Source organism: Lissotriton helveticus, chromosome 5_1, assembly GCF_964261635.1.
Source record: "Lissotriton helveticus chromosome 5_1, aLisHel1.1, whole genome shotgun sequence".
Lineage (NCBI taxonomy): Eukaryota > Metazoa > Chordata > Amphibia > Caudata > Salamandridae > Lissotriton > Lissotriton helveticus.
This window is the reverse complement of record NC_136065.1, coordinates 1,374,164,164-1,374,184,177: the sequence shown is the minus strand read 5'-3', so window position 1 is coordinate 1,374,184,177 and position 20,014 is coordinate 1,374,164,164. Positions and strand designations below refer to the sequence as shown.

Genomic DNA, 20,014 nt, shown 5'->3' with positions numbered 1-20,014 from the left:
ATATTTTAGATTTTCCAATTCTTCTAGTTCTTAAAAGACTGTCAACCAGGCAATACTTGATAATTCATATCCTCCGTACTGGATTTTCAGATGGGCAATTCTGGATTTTTTGAAGTTGAATTTGTAACCCTCTGCAGCGAAACCAAGTATTATGGTGTTCACTCTTTTCAAGTGAGTTTCCAAGTCATCATCTGTTAAGTAAATGTCATCGACATAAGATAATGCTTTATCATCATATAGTTGTAGTAATTCTGTTACTCTTGCTGAGAATACCCCCGGGCTGTTCTTGTACCCCTGGGCTAACCGACAGAATTGTTTTTGAGTGCCATTTACTGAGAAAGCTGTTAAATATCTGCTCTCTGGTGCTATGTTTTGACAAAAGAATCCGTTGGAGATGTCCAAGGTAGTTTTGTATTTTTTGCGCACTAAGTTATTCATTAGTGCAGCACTGTGTGAGTTTTGCACTGCAAAAGTTTTGCAACATGTGTTAAGGTGTCGGTAATCCAAAACTAGACGATATGAATTGTCTGGTTTGGAGACCGGAAACAAAGGATTGTTCATTTGTGAGGTGCAAGTTTCAATCACCCCCTGGTATTCTAGCTGATCTAGTATTTCATTTACTTGTTTTTTAGCTTCTTGCTTAATTGGGTACTGCCTTTGTGCAGTTGGTTGTGATTTTAACTGGACTTTGTGAGGAGGAGAATCCTCATCCCATCCTACATGATTTTTATATAAAGCAGGTGCTAAGGCCACTGCCCACTTTCTAGCAAGTGTGTATTTTTTATGAATCGGGATTTGATTCGAGAAGGCAGGCATAATTACTTCTTCGCCATGAGGGCACTCCCTGACAAACTCTGGTGGCCAGTCTTTTTCAGCTAAAAGGATGTCATAACCCTTTGAGAGGTTATCCCAAAATAGTCCCCTTATTTTCCTAGTCTTATCTCCCTCTATACGTAATGTTATCTCGTATATTTTGTGGGGCTTGCTAACTCTGGTATCTGCAGTTTCCACTTGAAGGTATTCATTCGTGTCCACTGTCTCCAGATGATTCATAAGGACTTTGCGAGCTATGCTCACCTCTGTTGCGCTGTCTAGCATTGTCTGAGCCCACTCTCCGTTTTTCAGTTGTGTCCTCAGTATTCTCGGCATTGTTAACTACCTTGATACTGGCTACCTTCTTTTTTGGAAATTGTGATTTCTTTTTCAGTTGAGCAGGTTCCTTGTCTTTGGACTTGGCGTGCTCTTCTGATCGTCCTCTTCTTTCCGATTTCTGCGAGGAATTCTGAAAAGATTGAGAGGGACGTGTATCAATGTCTTGATATCTATCAGGTTTTTTAATATTATCCCTATTTCTAAGGTTATATCTATTCCCAGAGGGTTCACTCTGGGGTGACCTTTGTCTCGGGTTTGGAGATTTCTCTCTTCGCCTAGGAGACCTTCCTCTGGACTGGAATTTCTTTTCTTTAGGATTGGATTGTTTGTTCCCATCCCAGTTCTTTTTTGGTGAATTATTATTATTATTAAAAAACATTTTTTCTGGACTTGTAGTCAGTTGCGGTTTTACTGGTATTCCACCTAGACTATCTCTGCCTAGTTCTTCATAGGATTTTTCTATGATTCTGGCAATTTCAGCTGGCTGGTCTGCTATATCTGTCTCTTTTAACCTCTGGCGGATCGCCACGTTTGCTGCTTCACCCTTTATGTTGGCTAGTAATATAGCCGAGACCTGCTTGAAGTCTTTTAGTAATTTCATACCAAGAGTTAAAGCAGGTTCTGGACCGTATTCATCTTGAATTTGTTTTAGCACATCTGGTATTACCGAAATGGATGGAACACCGTGCGTTTTTGTGTAGATGGAAGCAAAGACTGTACCCCAAGTGTCACAGTCCTCAATGTGTGGTGCGATTCCCATTGGGAGACATATAGTCAGAATCCTGTGTTTTTCTAATGGGGTGGTGTCAGGAAACACCGCCTCTATTTGGGTAATTTTCTGTGCCAACCAGAATGGTATTTGTTCCCGTTTAGCTGGAACTTTACCTAGGCAGGATTGGATGTTCTGTGGTGTAATTTTATTTGTGTTCCCCTGGTGAGGGGTCAGCTGTGGAAGTTTAATCGCTGGCTGAATTGTTGAAGTCCGCATTACATACTGAACTAATTGTCTGTGAATTTTTAGTAGTTGTTTTAGCTGTATTAACAGCTCTGCTGCAGGCATTCTTTCGATGTCTGGATATGGTGTGTATCCGGCTAGGACCGGCCACGTTGCTCCTGGTCTTCCTAAAGGACCGAGCCTTGTAATGTGATTGTTATGTATTAGGGCGCCATCAAATAAGAGCAAATGCTCTTGGAATTTGAGTGGTACTTCCACCTCCTCGAAAGGAGTGTACTCATTAGGAGGTTCCTCTACTTTGTAATAGTGGAAGTACTTTGTTATAGTATTAGCTGCTGGAAAATGTATCCATGTATAGTATACCTCTGTCTGCCGATATTCGTGTGCCTCGATTACGAATATGACTGTGCCACCTCTAGGTGTCAGTCCTTTTTCTATAAGTTTTAAGGTTATAGATCTCCTTTTGGCGACCGGAATGAGTATTATATCCGCGTCTGCTGCTTGCATGGTAGCATCAGCATCTGCTATTTCAGTAGCTAATCTAGTAACCTCTCGTTCTTCATCGCTGTCCATTTTGCTGACAGGATGGTATTATGTTTATTTGCAGATCAGGTTTCTTTATGGAAACAGAGATTAGATGCACAATATTTTGGAACACTGTTTATCCTTCAACGTTGACTAGACCAAGAACCATACATAGGAGTTCCCTCCTGCGAGGTTTTGGAGGATATTATAACCTTTCACCCACTCCAGACGTCTTTGGAGTATTTGGGAAAAGGGGTCTGAGTGAGAAAGCACGACTGAGTTACTCTAAATGTCTTACGTTAGTTTTATCGCCCTTTCCAAACGCGTTGGGCGCCATGTAGTGTAGCTCCTATTTTCCCAATAGGCTCTGCGCATTGGAATAGTACCTACAGCAGTAAAGGCCTAGGCCAGACGTTAACTAGGTCTACTACTGTCGATGCTAGACTTAATTTTTGGGTTTGCCAGCTAAGCTCAGAGTTCGCTAGAAACTTTCTCGAATGTTCAAGGAAGGATTAACTCCCCTGATTAGACAAGAAGGGATTTAGTTTCTGACAACCATAGAACATGACAACTTTGCTCTCCCCTAATCAAGAGTCAATCTCAAGAGTCGTGTGAGCACAAGGCAATTATTTTACTCAGTCAGTACGTGCATTCTTAGTCTCATCAGAATGTAGAGAAAAGGAAGAGACGGGCGTGTTCAATAAAAGATGTTATTTATTGATCAGTCTCTTTTCTCGTACAAGAGAAATGGATCGATATTATTGCAATACTTATAGTTAAGTAAAGTGCATACATTAAAAGCAATAGTATAAAATAATACTGTAAAAACATTGATATGGTTTCTGAGCCATATGATGTTTTAAAATGATTAAAATATATTTACATACACATATACATTTGACTAAACGTGCTCAACTGGTGTTTCTAAATACGCCTACCCCGTGTACCTGACCTAAGTCTAATGCGTGGGCGGGAATAGAAAGTTACAGTTTAAGTTAAGTTTGTTTTTGCCAAGTGAATAACTAAAGAATTCTCTAGGAGGGGTTATTCAGTTCTGTACCTGGAATTTAGGATGAATGAGGAATGGTATCTCTTTCTCTGCTCTCGATATTCCAGGCTGCCTGCGAGGGCTACCCGGAAGCGCCGGTGCTGGGTCTCTCGGCTTGAGATAGCAGCGCGTCTCTCAGCGCGTCAGGAAGGCGGGGCTGCTGCCTGCGGGGTCTGCTTCTGCTCTCGGCTTCGGCAAGTATGGCTGCTCCGTCTTGTCACCACGCGTGTGTTTGCATAGGGCAAGGTCGGCAATATTTATACCTTAAAGGTGCCGGGATTGACGTAAGGATGGACATAGGTACGTCAATAAAGATGTCATACGACTTGCTCGTTAGCACATTCTTTACTAAAGTTCTCTGTGAAATCAAAACAATGGCCGCAAGGATTATCCAGGTTGTCATAGGTTTGATTTGTTATGAGAACGTCGTATGCCTTATCAGGGGCTGGAGGAATGTCGCTTGTCTAATTAGATCTCAAGCGTTATGACCTAATCAGATAACACGTTCCTGTGCCGTAGTGTGACTGCGTCAGATAACGGTATCTGCATCATGGGGGATTTCTTGCCTCATGGGCTGACTGTTAGTTAACTAGCTAGGTAGTTTAACCAGAATAGGGTCAGGAATAGGGGGATCGATTCAGAACCTATAGAAATACACGACAATATTACAGGCTGCTAGGTCCGGCCCGCCTCTTCTTTTGGAAAATACTCGCATCTCCATGTTCCCGGACTTCACGGTCAAGGTGCAGGCGAGGCGTCGCAGCTTCCTGGAGGTCAAGAGGGCGTTGCACGACAAGGGAGGTAAATACTCCATGCTCTTCCCGGCGAAACTACGGGTCGAATTGGACGGGAAAACATGGTTCTTTCTCTCGCCGGAGGAGGTGTGGGACTGGCTGGAGGGTTGGAGCAGGGTCGGAGGTTCTCCACTGAACCGATTTTCGCCGGAGGAGCCCTCACGTGAAGAACACCCGGCCTGAGAGTCAGGACCTCTTCACCAGACCTTTTGATGGAGTGGAATGACATCCTTATGCTGAGACGGGCCCCGTCAAAAATGCGGGGGTCTCCTCCTTGCCGCTGTCTCATGGTTGGTGGAACAGCTCGGGGCACCGAGCTTCCTCCTTTGGGGCTGGACTCTGTTTCTGGGACCTCTTTTCCTCGGCCGAGTTCGGACTACACCAGCTGATTGACAAGTAACTTTTTCTATTATGTGAATGTTGTATAAGTCTTATGGTATAACCTTGCAATAGTATTACATTTATAATGTTTTCAGTCGGGCAAGCGGCACTGTCGGCTCATTTAGTACCCTGATTATGTGTGGGAGGGCGACAGGCACTCTGCCTAATTGGGGTGTGGATAGTTCTGAATCCGTGGGCAAGGAAGCAGGGTGGGGGGAGTTTGCAATGTTTTGAGGTTGTCATGATGTTTACTTTTGTCCTTAGCAGAGTTCTCAATGATCGTTCCATTTCGCTCATCTATCCTCGTACTTCCAGCAGAGCAGTCTTTAGTTTGGCTTTCCTGCTTGTCCAACGTCCTGTGGTGATTGGCCTGTTCTCCTGGCTGCCACCTGGCTCCCGAGGTCCGTATGTCCTGACCTGTCCCATGCTTCGAGCGGCCTCTGGGCCTGGCCGCCATTGGTGGTTCCTTCTTGGACGACCTACCTACTTGACCCTCCAAACTTGCAGCCATGACTCAACAACTCTCTAGGTCCCTTTCTATCCTCACATGGAACGTTAACGGTTTAGGTCACAAAATAAAAAGGAGTGTAGTCCTTCAGTTCCTTAGGCGTCACTCCCCCGACATAGTCTTGTTGCAAGAGACCCATTTGGTTGGAAACACCTGTCAGGCGCTGCAGCGAGGGGGATACAAGCTCCTGGTCCACGCTGGGTTTACTTCTGGGTCCCGGAGTACTGGGATTTTAGTCAGGAAATCTCTTGCACTCACTTACTCACGCTGCTGGGCCGACCCCCTAGGCCGCTTAGTTATCGTGGAGGCCACCTGGGAGGGGCGTCCCTTGAACATCGTTTCCGCATACCTCCCGCCAACTTTAATACGAGACTCCCTCAAGGAATTGGGCACTCAACTGTTAGGCCTCTCCCCGGGTACACTCATAATTGGTGGGGACTTCAATGCTACAATGTGTGACGACCTGGACCTAGGGCCTAAGCGAAGTTCGCACCGTCAAAGCTCGAAACTGGCTGACTTTGCCCATGCTTTTGGTTTAAAGGACATCTGGCGCCATCACTTTCCTGACACACCATAATTTACACACTATTCTAATGCACACAACAGTACGTCGATGATCGATTATTTCTTTTGCCCCGTCGCAGACGTTGGCTGTTTTGTCTGCCCGAGAGGTCTCCCCCGAGGTACATCCAACCATTCGCCACTTATGATAGACCTAACCTACAATCGCCAGTTGGTGAGGTGACCTATCGTTATTAATCCCTGGCTCGTGCAGATTCCCGATATTAGAGAGGCGTTGCGGGAGCGTACCGAACTTTATTTTGAAGAAAACGTAGGCCCAGTAGACTCAGCTGTTACGCTCTGGCAGGCCTATATGGCGGTGGTGAAGGGGGAAGCACTAGCCCTTAAGACGAGTCATCTCCGTAAACATGCTGAACACATTACGCAAGCGGAAACAGCTCTCATCAGCCTTGAGGCGTCCCACAATGTTGCACCATCAGATTCCACCGCAGCACGTCTCCATGCCCAACAATTGATCTACAAAGCGCTGGCCCAAGAGAAGGCACAGACACGGCTACTCCACACGCGTCATCGGGTCTATGAATTTGGTGACTGTGCAGGCAAGATGCTTGCATGACTTGAGCGTCGCGATCAAGGATCTAGATGGGTGTCATCCATAACTAGGCCAGATGGATCTGTGCTGGTAGATCCCCAAGACATTGCTGAGGCGTTTGCCGATCACCTTGAAAGGGTCTATACCGCTGGCGATGGATATTCGTCCGTCGAATCCAGACAACTGCTGGAGGAGATGCGCCTCCCGACCATCTCAGACTCTGACCGGCTTGCCTTGGACGCCGATCTCTCCACGGACGAGCTCACCGCGGCGCTCTTCAATGTGAATTCCGGCAAGGCTATGGGCCCCGACGGAGTCCCAGTCGAGTTTCTGAAAGGAATGGTCCTGACATTATTCCCCATCTCTTAAATATGTTTCTGGAGAGCCTGGAGCTTGGAGTGCTCCCTCTCGAGCAGCGATTGGCCTCAATTGCGGTCATTCTTAAACCTGCCAAGCCTCCCACTGCATGTAGCTCCTATCGGCCGATCTCCTTGATCAGCGCTGGGGCCAAGGTCATGGCTAAACTACTAGCGACTCGTCTTCTTCAGGTCCTTCCTTCCCTCATTCACGATGACCAGTCCGGCTTTCTTCCGGGCCGTAACACGGCGCTAAATCTCCGAAGGGTGCACAACGTGCTCAGCCGTCAGCCCACTTTGTCTCAGGATGCGGCTATATTATCCCTCGATGCAGCGATGGCATTCGACTCGATTGAATGGCCATACCTGTTTGAGGTCCTTCACCGATTTGGCTTCGGACCCAAATTTATTGGATGGGTGCGTCTTTTATATACGGACCTCTTTGGCCAAGTCCGGGTCAACAATTTCCTGTCCCGGAGATTTCCCCTCCATCGGGGCACCAGACAGGGCTGCCCCCTCTCCCCCTTGCTTTTCGCCCTTACCCTGGAGCCTCTGGCTCACTGGGTCCGCACAGACGTCTCAATCAGAGGCCTACGATGGAGTGACGAGACTGTAGACAAGATCTCTCTCTACGCCGACGACATCCTGATATACGTGTCGTCCCCGCAGTCCTCCATTAACAGCCTGTTCCACGTCCTTACCAACTTTGGTAAATACTCGGGCTACGCTATAAATTGGACCAAATCGGTGTTGTACATGTTACATGGCCCGCCGCCTCGCCTGCCCAGGGGGTTCTCAATCACATTAGCCACTGAAGGCTTTAAGTACCTTGGTATCTTCATCACCCCCGACTTCCAACAGTTCTATAACCATAATCTGTTAGGCCCACTACGTAGGCTTCGCAGCGACGTTGCTCATTGGCGCTCACTCCCGCTCTCTCTCCCGGGACGGGCGGCACTGTTTAAAATGTTAGCGCTTCCACGCTTCCTGTATGTCCTACAAAATTGCCCCTTCTTCATTCCAGATTCTTATTTCAAGGCAGTGGAAAGTGAGCTCCGACTGCTACTCTGGGACGGTGGTCCCGCTCGAATTGCTCTCTGTAAGCTTTTTCAGGGCTGGTATGATGGGGGTATAGCCCTCACTAATCTCCGACTTTATTACTGGGCCTCCCAACTGGTGGTGATAAACCACTGGATACACGGCTCACCTCTGAATCCGGCCTTCCTCTTAGACAGGGATCAAACAGGGCGGGAGGGCTACCTGGGCGCCTTATATAGTAAACCCACAAAAGCTAGATATGTTGGTCCTATGGCGCACACGGTGGATATCTGGCACAGAGCCAATAGACGGTTGGGTTGGGCTGACAAACTTACCAAAACCTCGCCTCTGTGGTCCACGCAACGTTTGGGCTCCCTTTGTTTCTCCAGGGGATTTGATAGGTGGGATGCGATTGGGATCTCTGAAGTCGGAGACCTCGTGCATAGAGGTAAACTGCTGACCTTTGTTGACCTACAAGCTAAATATGCCCTCGCATCCACCGAGTTCTTTCTATACCTGCAAATCACACACGCTCTTCAGGTTGCCTTTCCAGATTTCGCCTCCATACCTGATACCTCCCCTTTGGAGGATAGGCTGTTGTCGGAACCTCTTCCTGAAAAGGCCATCTCCCTTACCTATCGTAAGCTCTGCAATAACCTTCCCGACTCCTTCGTGTCACTACGGGCCAAATAGGATGCAGACCTGGGTCCTTTGGATGACGACGTATGGCGCTCAGCGCTAATGTCCCCGAGGGAATCGGCTATTTGTCATAGGTTTAGATTGATCCAACTAAAAGTGCTGCACAGAGCGTATATGTCTACCCTCACCTTGGCCAAAATTGGTCGACGACCTGACGCATTATGCTTACGTGGATGCGAACTCCCTGGGACCTTCTACCACATCCTGTGGGATTGCCCTGTGATACAACGGTTCTGGGCGGCTACGCTGCGGAAAATGAGCAGCTCTTTGGGCAGACCGCTCTCCACATCCCCCAGGGAATGTGTCCTTAGCATTTGGGGGCCGAATGACCTAACTGCTCTTGAGCTACAGTGGGCTGCACTGGGGTTTCTGATGATCAAACGTTCCATAGCGATGGGGTGGGGCTCCCCGGACGCTCCATTAGTGGTGAGATGGGTGGCCGCAATGGATCAATGCATGATAGCCGAGAAAACTGTGTATAAACTGAGGGGCTGCCACGGAGTATGGGACAAGAAATGGGGACATTGGAATGCATACCGTGGCGAACTGTGTGATTCTCCAACGGCGGAACTGGCGATGCCCCGTAGAGGATCTAGGACCGGGTGTGTGGGCTGAGTAGTGTGGGATTGGCCCTCATTGTGATATGCCTCTGTTCTTTCTGCGAACCATGTGATGCTCCGACAATTATGTTTTTTACCAACAGGGTTCTGTAGCGATGTAGCACCACAAATTCGAGCTCGACCCTTTAAATTGGCCTGCAGGCTGGCCTGACTTTCTCTGCTGGACTTCTTTCCTCAATTGTTGTTTTTTGTTTGAATGAAAAAAGTGGTCTGAATATCCTGTTCTGTGTCCACTGCAGGTATTGCTTTGCTTTTATTACGGTTTGCCTCTCTTGGAACGCCGTCCGACCTAAGGGTTGTGGACCGAAAGGCTGTGTACTATTCTTTAACTTGTTCTTTGCCCTTTACCATTGCCTGCATGTACGCAGATGTGATTATCCATTTGTTTTTCTTTATAATACACCACAATAAAAAGTTATAAAAAAAAAAAAAAAGAACAGAGATGGGAAACCTACTTACATTATGGATTGCTCCTGGGTTTGCTCTCCAAAGTATTTTGCTTTTTCTAGGTGTTCCTCCTGTCAGGACCATACCCGCTGGCCTTCTCTATCTGGCCAGGCTCTCCTCCTGCATAGCAAGGCACACTCCTTCCCACTCTCAGCAAGCAGGAAGACTGACTTCTAGGCAATGCAGAATTCAGGTAATTTCCTCTCACCTTTGGGAGACTGGAGGTCAGGCAGACAGGCGTTCGAGCAGGAGAACATTCCCTTATATCGTGCAGGGCCCATTCCTGTCCCTACAGTCAAAATGATTCCATATGTAACATCTATCACAGTATGCAGTGCGACTACGTCACAACCTAGGGTCTCGGCTGTATAATAACCCACCTATCTGAAGTGATCTCTGCATGTGACAGACTGTCTAAAGGGTCTCTCCCCAGACTTACTGTAGATAAAAGGGAGCTATGTCATTAACTGGGAAGGGGTATGTTCATCATCAACCATGGGATAAGGACAAGACGGCGCCACAATTGCTTCACTTGTGGCAGTAGATTTGATACTGGCCATCCAATAGGGGATTCTGTACATCTAATGCACTCTAATAGGGGTCCTTGCTGCAAATCATGGTCTTCCCTTGAGCTGTTTTAATAGCTATAGGCTGGCGGCGGCCTCTTTCAAACTTTAATTGGAGAGTAGCTGGTTTAGTTGCCCCACCTTACGTTATTCCAGTCACCAAGTTACTTGTGTGTCTGTACTTACTGTATTTATGAAGCATGTTACAGAAATGGTAACCCAAGCAGCAGTCTTCCCTCCTCCATCACAAGGTACCAGGTCTGCAGACATTTCAAAAGTACAAAGGAACACTGCCACTCATGACCTACAACAGATCATTCGCTCAACAACTTGGGCAACTGAAAATGTCAGTCCATTAGCCCCAGCTAACAGCCAAGGCCACATGACTCATCATGTGAGAAGAAAATGCTTACCTCCCCTTCTGTCTCCAATAGCTCTTTTAGTCCAGACACACTCAGCTAGAAAAGAAAGTAAAATGACAGTAAAGTTCTCACTAATGGCATACTTTACACCTCCTAGTACTTTCCTTGGCAAGAGTTTATAAAGACACTCACCCTCTTCATCCAAAGACTGAACAAACCTCTACCACTCGTCACCATCTTGCCCTTATCTTGAATTTGTGCCCATCTTGAACTGGATCTTGACGCTCTGAACTATCCTACTGCTCTATCCTTACACCCCTACTACTCTGTGCTACTCTTACCGTGAAGACAAACCACTCACTAGCTCTTAGCCTCTCCTACAGTCAAATGACCAATGATCTTTTCAAGGCTCTGGACTTGTTCGATGCCATTGAGGCCTTGAACCCATGTTCTTCTGCACATGTATTTAAGTGGGAGTATGAATCTGTTCACCTTGTATTATAACATGTTAAAAAACCATCAATTAGGCTGGATTAAAGGCATAGGGACAAATTAAACAAATGACATGACCGTCTGCTTCCAGAAACAGCAGGTGCACATCAACCAAATACTTTTAGGAGGTGAAAGAGAATGACTATGAAGAAAAGTAGTTTTCAAAACTAAAGAGGACAGATTAAAATAACAACAAACCCTTTGTCGAAGCATCACCAAGCAGATTTTGAAGTCCACCATAAAGATTTTTCTTTCCATGATCCTCCCCATAGTCAAACATCAGTGACAAACATGGAAATAAATACCCGTCTTTTCTGAAAACCTATATGTGTGCGCAGGCCAACACCCTTACCCTTCACCAGATATGTTCCATCATCTTTTCCAGAGTAGACCACTAACAGTAGAAAATAGAATGCACAATGCACTAGGTCATCATAGCGGTTTTGTTGTTAGGTCTGTCTATTTCTATTCTTTGTCAAGATCAAACTCTAAATCACGTGGTTGGACTCTAGTATTTTTCATAAATTGCACCTTGCTTAGATACCCAGTACAGGTTTGCACTAAATAAACACCATTAATAAAATAAGAGTAGGCACAGTTTCAATACCTTTATGGACTCTGGAAGTTCCCCGCATTGGCCTGGTTCGAGTGCTAGTTGTCCAGGATTCGCAGTCTGGCTCTGAGGCAGTGGTCTTCCCATGGCCCTTGTCTGAGACGGCTGGGACTGTGATGCATGTCCTTCTGTGGCTCTGGTGTGATTGTGGGATGCAGGTATCCCAGCGTCCCCGGAGCCCTCTTTTGCAGCTACATTAAAGTCTGTGGCATGTTCAGCTGAGAGTCCCTCAAATAGGTCAATGTCTTGATCCTTCTGTGCGGCGCGGCTCTTCTTAGCCTGCTGCCCTTCCTCAGGGCCCCAAGGTGGAGAATCAGGGGCAACATCAGGGTTTTTCCTCTTTTTCAAGTTCTGTAATTCGCGGCCCATTGCTTTCTCAGTGTCTCTGCAGTGTTGCTTCTGCCAGAAGTCCCTGTACCAACCGAGCCTGTAGTCAGTCCTCAAACTACCCTCTGCTTCACTGGTAATTCCTCTGCACAGATCTCTCAGCTGCTGCTGGCAATGTTCTGTAAGAGGATGTAAGAGGGGAGAGCTGTTCTCTCTCTCTAGGTCCCTTTGCAGTAAAGCTCTCAGTGCCATGATCCAGGGGTCCGAAGAGGTATCATGCCCTACAGCTTCAATGACTTCGCTCAGACAGGTCTTTGGCATTGGCGGGTGTGCCACAAGCAAGAAACGAAGGAGATTCCTCTGACACATCAAAGGCAGCAAGAGGATCAACGGCTTCCTAGCAAGTGAGGAAAAAATGCAGAAGAACAGAGGTGAACAAGTACCACTTCAACCCTCAATCTAGACCTCAAGAAACTTAACTGATGTCAGCATGACCCTTACCAATCTATTAATCCATCTAGTCACTACCCCCTAACTTAATGTGCAGCTTGGTACTCGCTGCTTACATCTACTAACAAGTATGTTTGCATTCTTTCTGAAGGAATGTGGTATTATTCTAGCAAACCGGATAGTTTTTTAACCTACTGTAAACTGGAAAATGTGGGACTATTGACAATCCTTCAGAAGGGATTTGTAATTCCTTTTTGGAAAATCTGTATTCTTTCGTAACCATTATACAGTTCCTTCTCTGTGTCACCTGCTTTACGTATGGGTGGAGACAGTTAGTCCCCTTTTTGCTACGGCCTTGCATTGAACAATGTCACTTTCTTTGCCGGTTTCTAAATCAAAGAAACTCAGAAAGCAACCATTCTAAGAACACCAACTAGAGCTGTTGATTATCTGTAGAAATCATCCTTGGAACCAGGGGTCACAATACCATATCCTGCATGCCTCCCTTCCCACCCTTCTTCCTGACAAGTCTTTGACTACTAGCTGCCCATCCTTCTTGGCTCATCAGGAGTGGTAGTATTTTGCCAAACATGTTGTCCAAAACTGTATTTTATCAGCACTGTGCCTAACGTTTTGCTTGCAATTTATCATTTGTAAACTAATTTGAAGTCCATTCATGGAGTGCAACATTGAAATTGAAAGTCTAGTTTGTGTGCAAATGATTTGTACCACAACAAAGTTTGCTTACCATTTCCTCCCTACTGATTGTCACACAACAGCCTCCTTTCATTCCATCCACCACTTAAGCACTCCATTCAGGACATACTGTTCAGTTATCCATGTAAACAGAAGATCAAGGATGACTTCCTGCACCAGCTTTACAGCTAGACCCTGTTAGTGGCCTAGGCCAAAAACCCTCCTAATACCCTATTCTGAATTCACATTATATCACATTATATCACCAATCAACATCTCTTCTTCGATCACCCCTTCTTTCAATTAGATAATACACTGGCTCTACTAATTTTGGTATATGAAGAACCCTTGTTAACACTGCTTTATAACCTTACTGCCACACATTCTGTGGTCACACCTGCATCTCCACAGGGCAGACACATAGGGCCTCGTTAGGATGTCAGTGGGACTGACACCAATGGCACGTCAGTGTCAGTCCCACCGACATCTGAAGCTGCGGTCGAACCGCCGCATTACAGTGGGTTCGGTCCAACCGCATGCGTGAGGGACCAATCGCTGTGGTTCCAAAAGGCTCAAGGAGCTTGTTGGTCCTGCGGTCGGAATGTAATCCCTACAATGAGGGGGGGTGCCTGCTCAGGCACCGCTGCAGGAAGTACAATGGCCCTTTCCGACGGCCTTCCAATGGCGGTCCGGCTGCCATTGAAAGGCTGTCGGAAACAGACTAGGAATGCCCCCGTCCCTCAGCGGCCTCCACTATGAGGCCCGGGTGGCACCACAGGTGCCCCCACAAACATCCATGCTCCATTTGGCAGGTCCCATGAGGTGCAGGGATATTTAAAAACATTAATTTAGGAGTTGGGACTTGTGCTACGGCCCTTTTCCGGGCCACAGCACAAGCCTCAAAGCAAAGAGGTCTGTTTTCAACCCCCTCCACGGGGTCGGATCCTAATTTGGCTGTCGAGACTGCCTACTACCTGTGGGCCAGTCCCGTTACCACAACGATGCCAGTCAGACATTCGCCCGACTAGCATCGTAATTAGTGCATAGTCTTAAGTAACAATGGTTTGACCAGAACGCTGCTTCGTATTTTGGTTGCACCTATGTGGTTCCTGTGTTCCATTGTGTTTGAATACTTCTGTGGCTTTTACCAGATAATTTTTTTGGGTAGCAATAAAGCCACGCCTGGGTGGACATACCAGTTTTCTGGTAAATCTGCTATTTAATTGGGAAGCAGGGCTCTCAGATTTTGAGCCAATCCTGTTCCTAGGTGAACATTGCAGGCCGCAAGGATCATTTTAAACCCCAAGTTTCATCAACCTCAGCCATGGCACTACATAACCAGTACTTAATCCTGATTGACATGGCTGTACCCTAACCCCTCACCCGTTGTAAGAAGTTTATCTTGCTACCACAGGCAAAACAGTGACTTGTCATAAGAGAAGCTTTAATTAAAGTGGCAATTTGCTTGTAAATCACCACCACCTTGGTGTACGGTAAGAGTCTATACCAGAATACCATAATAATAAGGACTATCCGGCAGATGTATGCAATAATAAGGCACTAACATATCTGTCTGAAAATCCTTTCCATAATAGATATGCCTAGCTTTGACTCCAAGTCTGCAAGGACCGGGTGGAAGCAGCCATCTGCTGCTCACCACAGCATCCAATGCTTCCCACTTAGGCCAAGCTACAAACATACACTCTAGGAACCACACAGAAAAGCTTTGCTCGGGTAAACAGAACAAGACATGCATAAGTAATAATATTAATAATAATAATGCTCATACTGAACGGCTATGTACCTGCACCTTTTCTCAGAGTCAACCAGCACAACAGGTGAATAGCTCTGTGTCCCTAGCTCTACCACTCCCCTGAAATACGTATCTGTCAAAAGAGGTGAATACCTCTGTATTACTGAGGTAATAGCACTGGAAATGAATGGTTCGATGCAGGGAATCAGCACAAGCAACTGTGTTGCTCTCTAAGATTATAAAACCAAATTAGTCCAGACATAGGCACAGGTATACACAAACACAGTTCCCTCTAGGAATACAATACCTAAGTCCTGTACTCCTGGCCTAACTATACTCTTCAAGTACACCATCACCTCCTCCTCAGGGACCGCTTCTGGATGGGAGTCACTTATGGCTAAAATCTCCAGTATCTATGAGCCAAGGGCTTGGACAGGCATGAGGCTTGCGACTGTTTTGAAACCTCCTCCTTTTCTAATCACAGTATCCCTTAAGAAAAGGTCGGTCACATTGGCAGAAATGTGGCCAGGTTTCGAAACTAGACAAGACTGGATTCCGGAGATGGTGTCGTCAGGACAGATCCATCAAAGTGAAAGTAGCCCAACGTGCTCACAGAAGCCAAGACATTGAATAGGAAGTTACCACTTGTGTGCAACAGGGACTTTTATGCACAACCTCGACATGGACAATTCCCTACTGCTGGCCTACTGACTCACAACAAATTCACTAAACAGCAGGTCCAGAGCACAGGCAAAAATGATGTTGCCAACCTAAAACCTTTCAGTGCTACACTGACAAATAACGAGTGTGCACACAGGACAGCAGCACCTTTCTCCACAGTCACTCAGCTGTGGATGAACCCCCCTCCAACTTTATCTAAGACTATGTGGGAACAAAACTGCACCCCAACATTTAGACACGCCAAAATGTACCACATTTAGCTTTCCCACAGTTTACTGGATCAGAGATGGTGTAAAACGTCAATTTCATGAGCAATGTGTCCCTGTGTTAAGACACTTTTCCGAATATCAAACTAGCAAAGTAAAACAATTGAAAAAGTTATGGGATTTAACAGATTGAATGGACCCCACTCTATAACTGAGATCTATATCAATAAAAATCATTTTTTTTAGCAAGATAAAAAAAAAATAGGCGATAACAGTTTACATGCCACAAAGGCTTTCTGAATCAGTTATACAGAGTAGGTAACATCAGAAAGTATTCAAAGGCCCTAATGAGCAGCAAAATCAGTAGATAGACGGGCAGCATCCCTAGAACAGGAAAGTCTTCTCTACATGTCGCTCACCCCCAGATCAAGGTGTTTTTATACACAACTCTTGCACAGACTATTAGCAATCCTACAGTTTCATGGTTTTGGGAGTAAACGTATAATTTCTTTAGCAAATCGGAACGCAAGAAAAATAAACGTCATTACCTTAACACATAAGCATCATCCCATTTTCTCTAACAATTATTCAACACCCTCTATGTTAATGTCATCAGGCGATGTTGGGACAAATGTGAAACATTTAACAATAAAACTTTCTTCAGATGAATACGACTAGTGAAATAACGGAAAGCATAGCAACATGTTTTGGTAGTACATCCGCACCATGGAAAATTTCAACACAAGCAGGACAACTACTGTAATGACATCAGTTTAGCTATGCTCTGCTGAGCCTGTGGGGAGATGGTGTATACTGAGAGGGATGGGGGAAATTTAAGTGGGGGGTGGGGGGGAGCAGGCGTGAGTGACAAAGACGAAACTAACTAAACCACATTAATCACTTCATTTCTATACATCATAAGACATTTTTCGAATGCAATTATTTGAATTCAGTTTACAAATGTAGAATCGTGTGGAAATTAATATTGCAAGTTATTATTGATGCACTAAAAAATAAACCCGAAAAACCTTTCTTCAGCTACTATGGGAGAAGTGGGAGGGACAGGAACTGCCGGCTCTCACTCCCAGTTTCAGGTCAGGCATTCATGAAGTATACGTAAAGACCACACACCTAAAAGAGGACAGAACGCAGACAGATAAGGCTGTGTGGGTACCAGGAGGCTGACTGATGCTGCACACTTTATCCAAATTGTTCGTTGCAGAGTGTCTCATCAGAGGTCGCACACAGTGAAGGCGACTGAGCAGTGGTCCGACCTAAGGTCACCTTATCTGGTCTCTTTTCAAGACCCTGAATCTAAATTGTGATAGGGAACTGGGCTGCCATTCTCGCCCCAACTTGTGAGCTCTAAAGAAACCGGTAACCTCAAGTTGCAGCACACTGTAAACCTCGACTTTCTCACTTACGTACCCTACATAAATTTACACTGGTCCAAGGACTGTGGCCTGCCTGGCTCATGAATGCTGTGTGATCCACGTACAGCTGCAGTCTCGTGGAGACCCGAAACATTGCAACTCATTCCAAATGGTCATTTTAGTTCTCTGGGGAGATGGTTACAGGACAGGGACAGAAAGCACCAGGTCTCCTTGCGCTTTTTTGAGGGGAGCCCCACTTTTGAGGGATCTCCTTGACGGATGAAAGAATTCTCCCACATGAGGCTTGTAAAGGCAGGAGCGTGGCAACTGGCTCTTCTTACAGCTTCAAAACGCTGCTCACGGGCGGAGCTCAGTTCAGACTACAGGGGCATCAAGGTTTTACCAGAGGACCCGCAACGATGCTGAATATGCTCCAAATTGCCTCGATGTATCACATACGAGACCCTGATCAGTGGAAACTGACACTTCTCAGTATTTACCATCAATAGTTTGTCTTTTCCTCACCAGTGCAATAATGCGGAGGCGCAGGTAGAACTTCCAGTCCAGGATGCATATTTCGAGACGGACCGGTATTAGTACACTGTGATGTGTTCTTTTAAGCAGGTGGTATTCATCTCTTTCCTCAACAGGAGCAGTGTTGTGACGACGTTGGGTGTATTGATGGAAAATACATACTGCCTTGATTTTTTAATTTTTACACTTGTGTCCAGCCGGATGGTGTCCTGCTGCAGTTGTGCAGAAAGCCATCAAAGATGGTAAGCTAGTCAACAAGATAAGTGGGTGCTGGTCATGATGGGTTTGTAGATGCTGGTTTTGAAGATGGTGCAGGCTGGCAAGAGGAGACAATCTAGTCCCACCAGGATGGGGCAGAAGGCATCATATTAATTCATGACCAGTATGAGATGTGCGGTGCCATGCAGAATGCCCTTAAAGGGGGAGGAACAATGTGGAATCAGGGAGGCTATAGAGCAGGGCGTAACCACCATCCTAGTGCAAGAGCATGAAGGTGTGAACAGCAGTCCTGATATTATTTTGGAAAAAAGTTTCACTTTATTTAGATAAGCAAGCTGGTACAAGGCAGTCTTTGTGTTTTGTCAGTGGGTTCCTTCAAGGGAAGGTTGGTTTCCAGGGTTAATCCACGTGGCTTGGCATTCAGTGAAAGATGGGATTCAAAAACATCAATGTCATTAAGCCAGGTTTGTACTATTTATTAGTTGTTGCTCCTGGCAAATAACAGGAATTCTATCTTAGTGGAGCAGACCTTCAGGAAGGCACCGGACATCCAGGGCTTGATGAGATGCAGACAGAGTTTGAGGCACTGGATGTCCGGAGCGGAGGAGACTTGGGGTTGTGTAACGTCGGTATACTGGATGTAATCTGTGAGTAAAACTCCAAGACACTCAATGTAGAGGTTGAAGATGACAAGAGACAGTTTGGAACCCTGTGAGACCTACATATGAAAATATATGAAAAGGATAAGGTATGCATGAAACAAATTAATATCAACTTGTCAGAGACCTCATAATCCAACTAATATAGGACACAATCACTTTAGATAGAGTATATTTCTTTTTTATATATTGGAGACCTCTGACACATTTCGTAATTATGATTTGGAGTCAGGATGGCATGTTGTCAAGATGGGTCACCTCCCCATTCTAGCAAAGGAGGCTTAAGTGATGCCTCCCCCTGGTGCTCCACAACGGTATCAGATGTCCAGTGGGTAGCACAGTTACAAAAATGTTGAATCAAGATTATTAACCGAGAGGAAAGAGGAAATATTGTTTTTTTTGTTTTAAAAAAACTTTATTCACAGCTGCAATATCACGTATTTCCGCATTACATTACACAGTGTCAACATATCAGCTGGTGTTTTGTATTTTCTCCCCGTGCATGTCCCCAACGTATCGTTTCTGAACAGTGATACTAGACAGGAGACCTTCAACCTTAGTAATACACAATTCCGTTTCATTTCAGCATCATACTTTGATACAAAGGTAGTGTCTCAACATCCCTTCACCCTCCCACCTCCCCCACCCTTTTGTGTGCATGAACTTCCCATCTCCCGGCGGTAGATCAATTTTCCCATCAAAAGTGTGCTCGGGCGTATCTGGCTGTTGTAGGCGGTAATGTAAGTTGCCTCATGGGGCATTACAGGTAATAATACTAAGAATAAGGCTGACTGGGGCACTCCCTCACTCATATTCCGTGTGGCTTTTCCTGTCTAGGTCTCCGGCCCGTTCCCTGCACTCAGGCTGAGGTCCTCGCTCTCCAGTGTAATGAGCATATCCTCCCATTCTTGGGAAATTGGAAATTTCCGGAGGCCTCGTGATTCCTCCTCCGAAGTGTTGTCCCCTCCGCCCTTCCCCATTTAAGTACTTCTGCCTGCCACAGGAGTATCCCTGGGGGTCTAGGGGACTTCCATCTCATTGTGATCGTCCTGAGTGCTAACAGCAGTGCTAGGTCCAGTAGTTTCAATTGGGCCTTTAGCGCCTTAGGACTTCTGCGCAACCCCAACAGACAGTACAGCGCCTCTTCCAGCACCGGCAGGTTCGAGACCATCCGCAGCATCCGGCATACCCCCAACCAATACTCCCGGAGTCGTGGGCACAACCATAACATATGTAAGAACCCAGCCAGGTCCTCTCCACAGCGTGGACACTTATGGGGAGAGCCCGGGAAAATCTTATGGAGCCTCATAGGGGTCGGGTATGGCCTGTGTAAAATCATCGCTTGAATAAATCTGAACAGGACATTACGAGATACCCGCCTGGGATGTTCTAGTATCGTGGCCCAGTCTTTTTCCGTCAGCTCCTGACCCGTGTGGTGCGCCCATG

General features: G+C 46.1%; 1 protein-coding gene across 2 annotated transcripts in view; it reads right to left on the bottom strand.

Annotated features, from left to right (window-relative positions):
- Window positions 1-20,014, bottom strand: part of FANCE (FA complementation group E) — a 177,329-nt gene that overhangs the window by 109,238 nt on the left and 48,077 nt on the right. For both annotated transcript variants that reach the window (XM_078644313.1, XM_078644314.1), the window contains exons 3-4: window positions 11,665-12,394; window positions 10,617-10,661 (exon numbers count right to left, since the gene is read on the bottom strand). In XM_078644313.1, coding sequence (XP_078500439.1) covers window positions 10,617-10,661; window positions 11,665-12,394 — 775 coding nt within the window. The remainder of the gene's footprint in view (window positions 1-10,616; window positions 10,662-11,664; window positions 12,395-20,014) is intronic.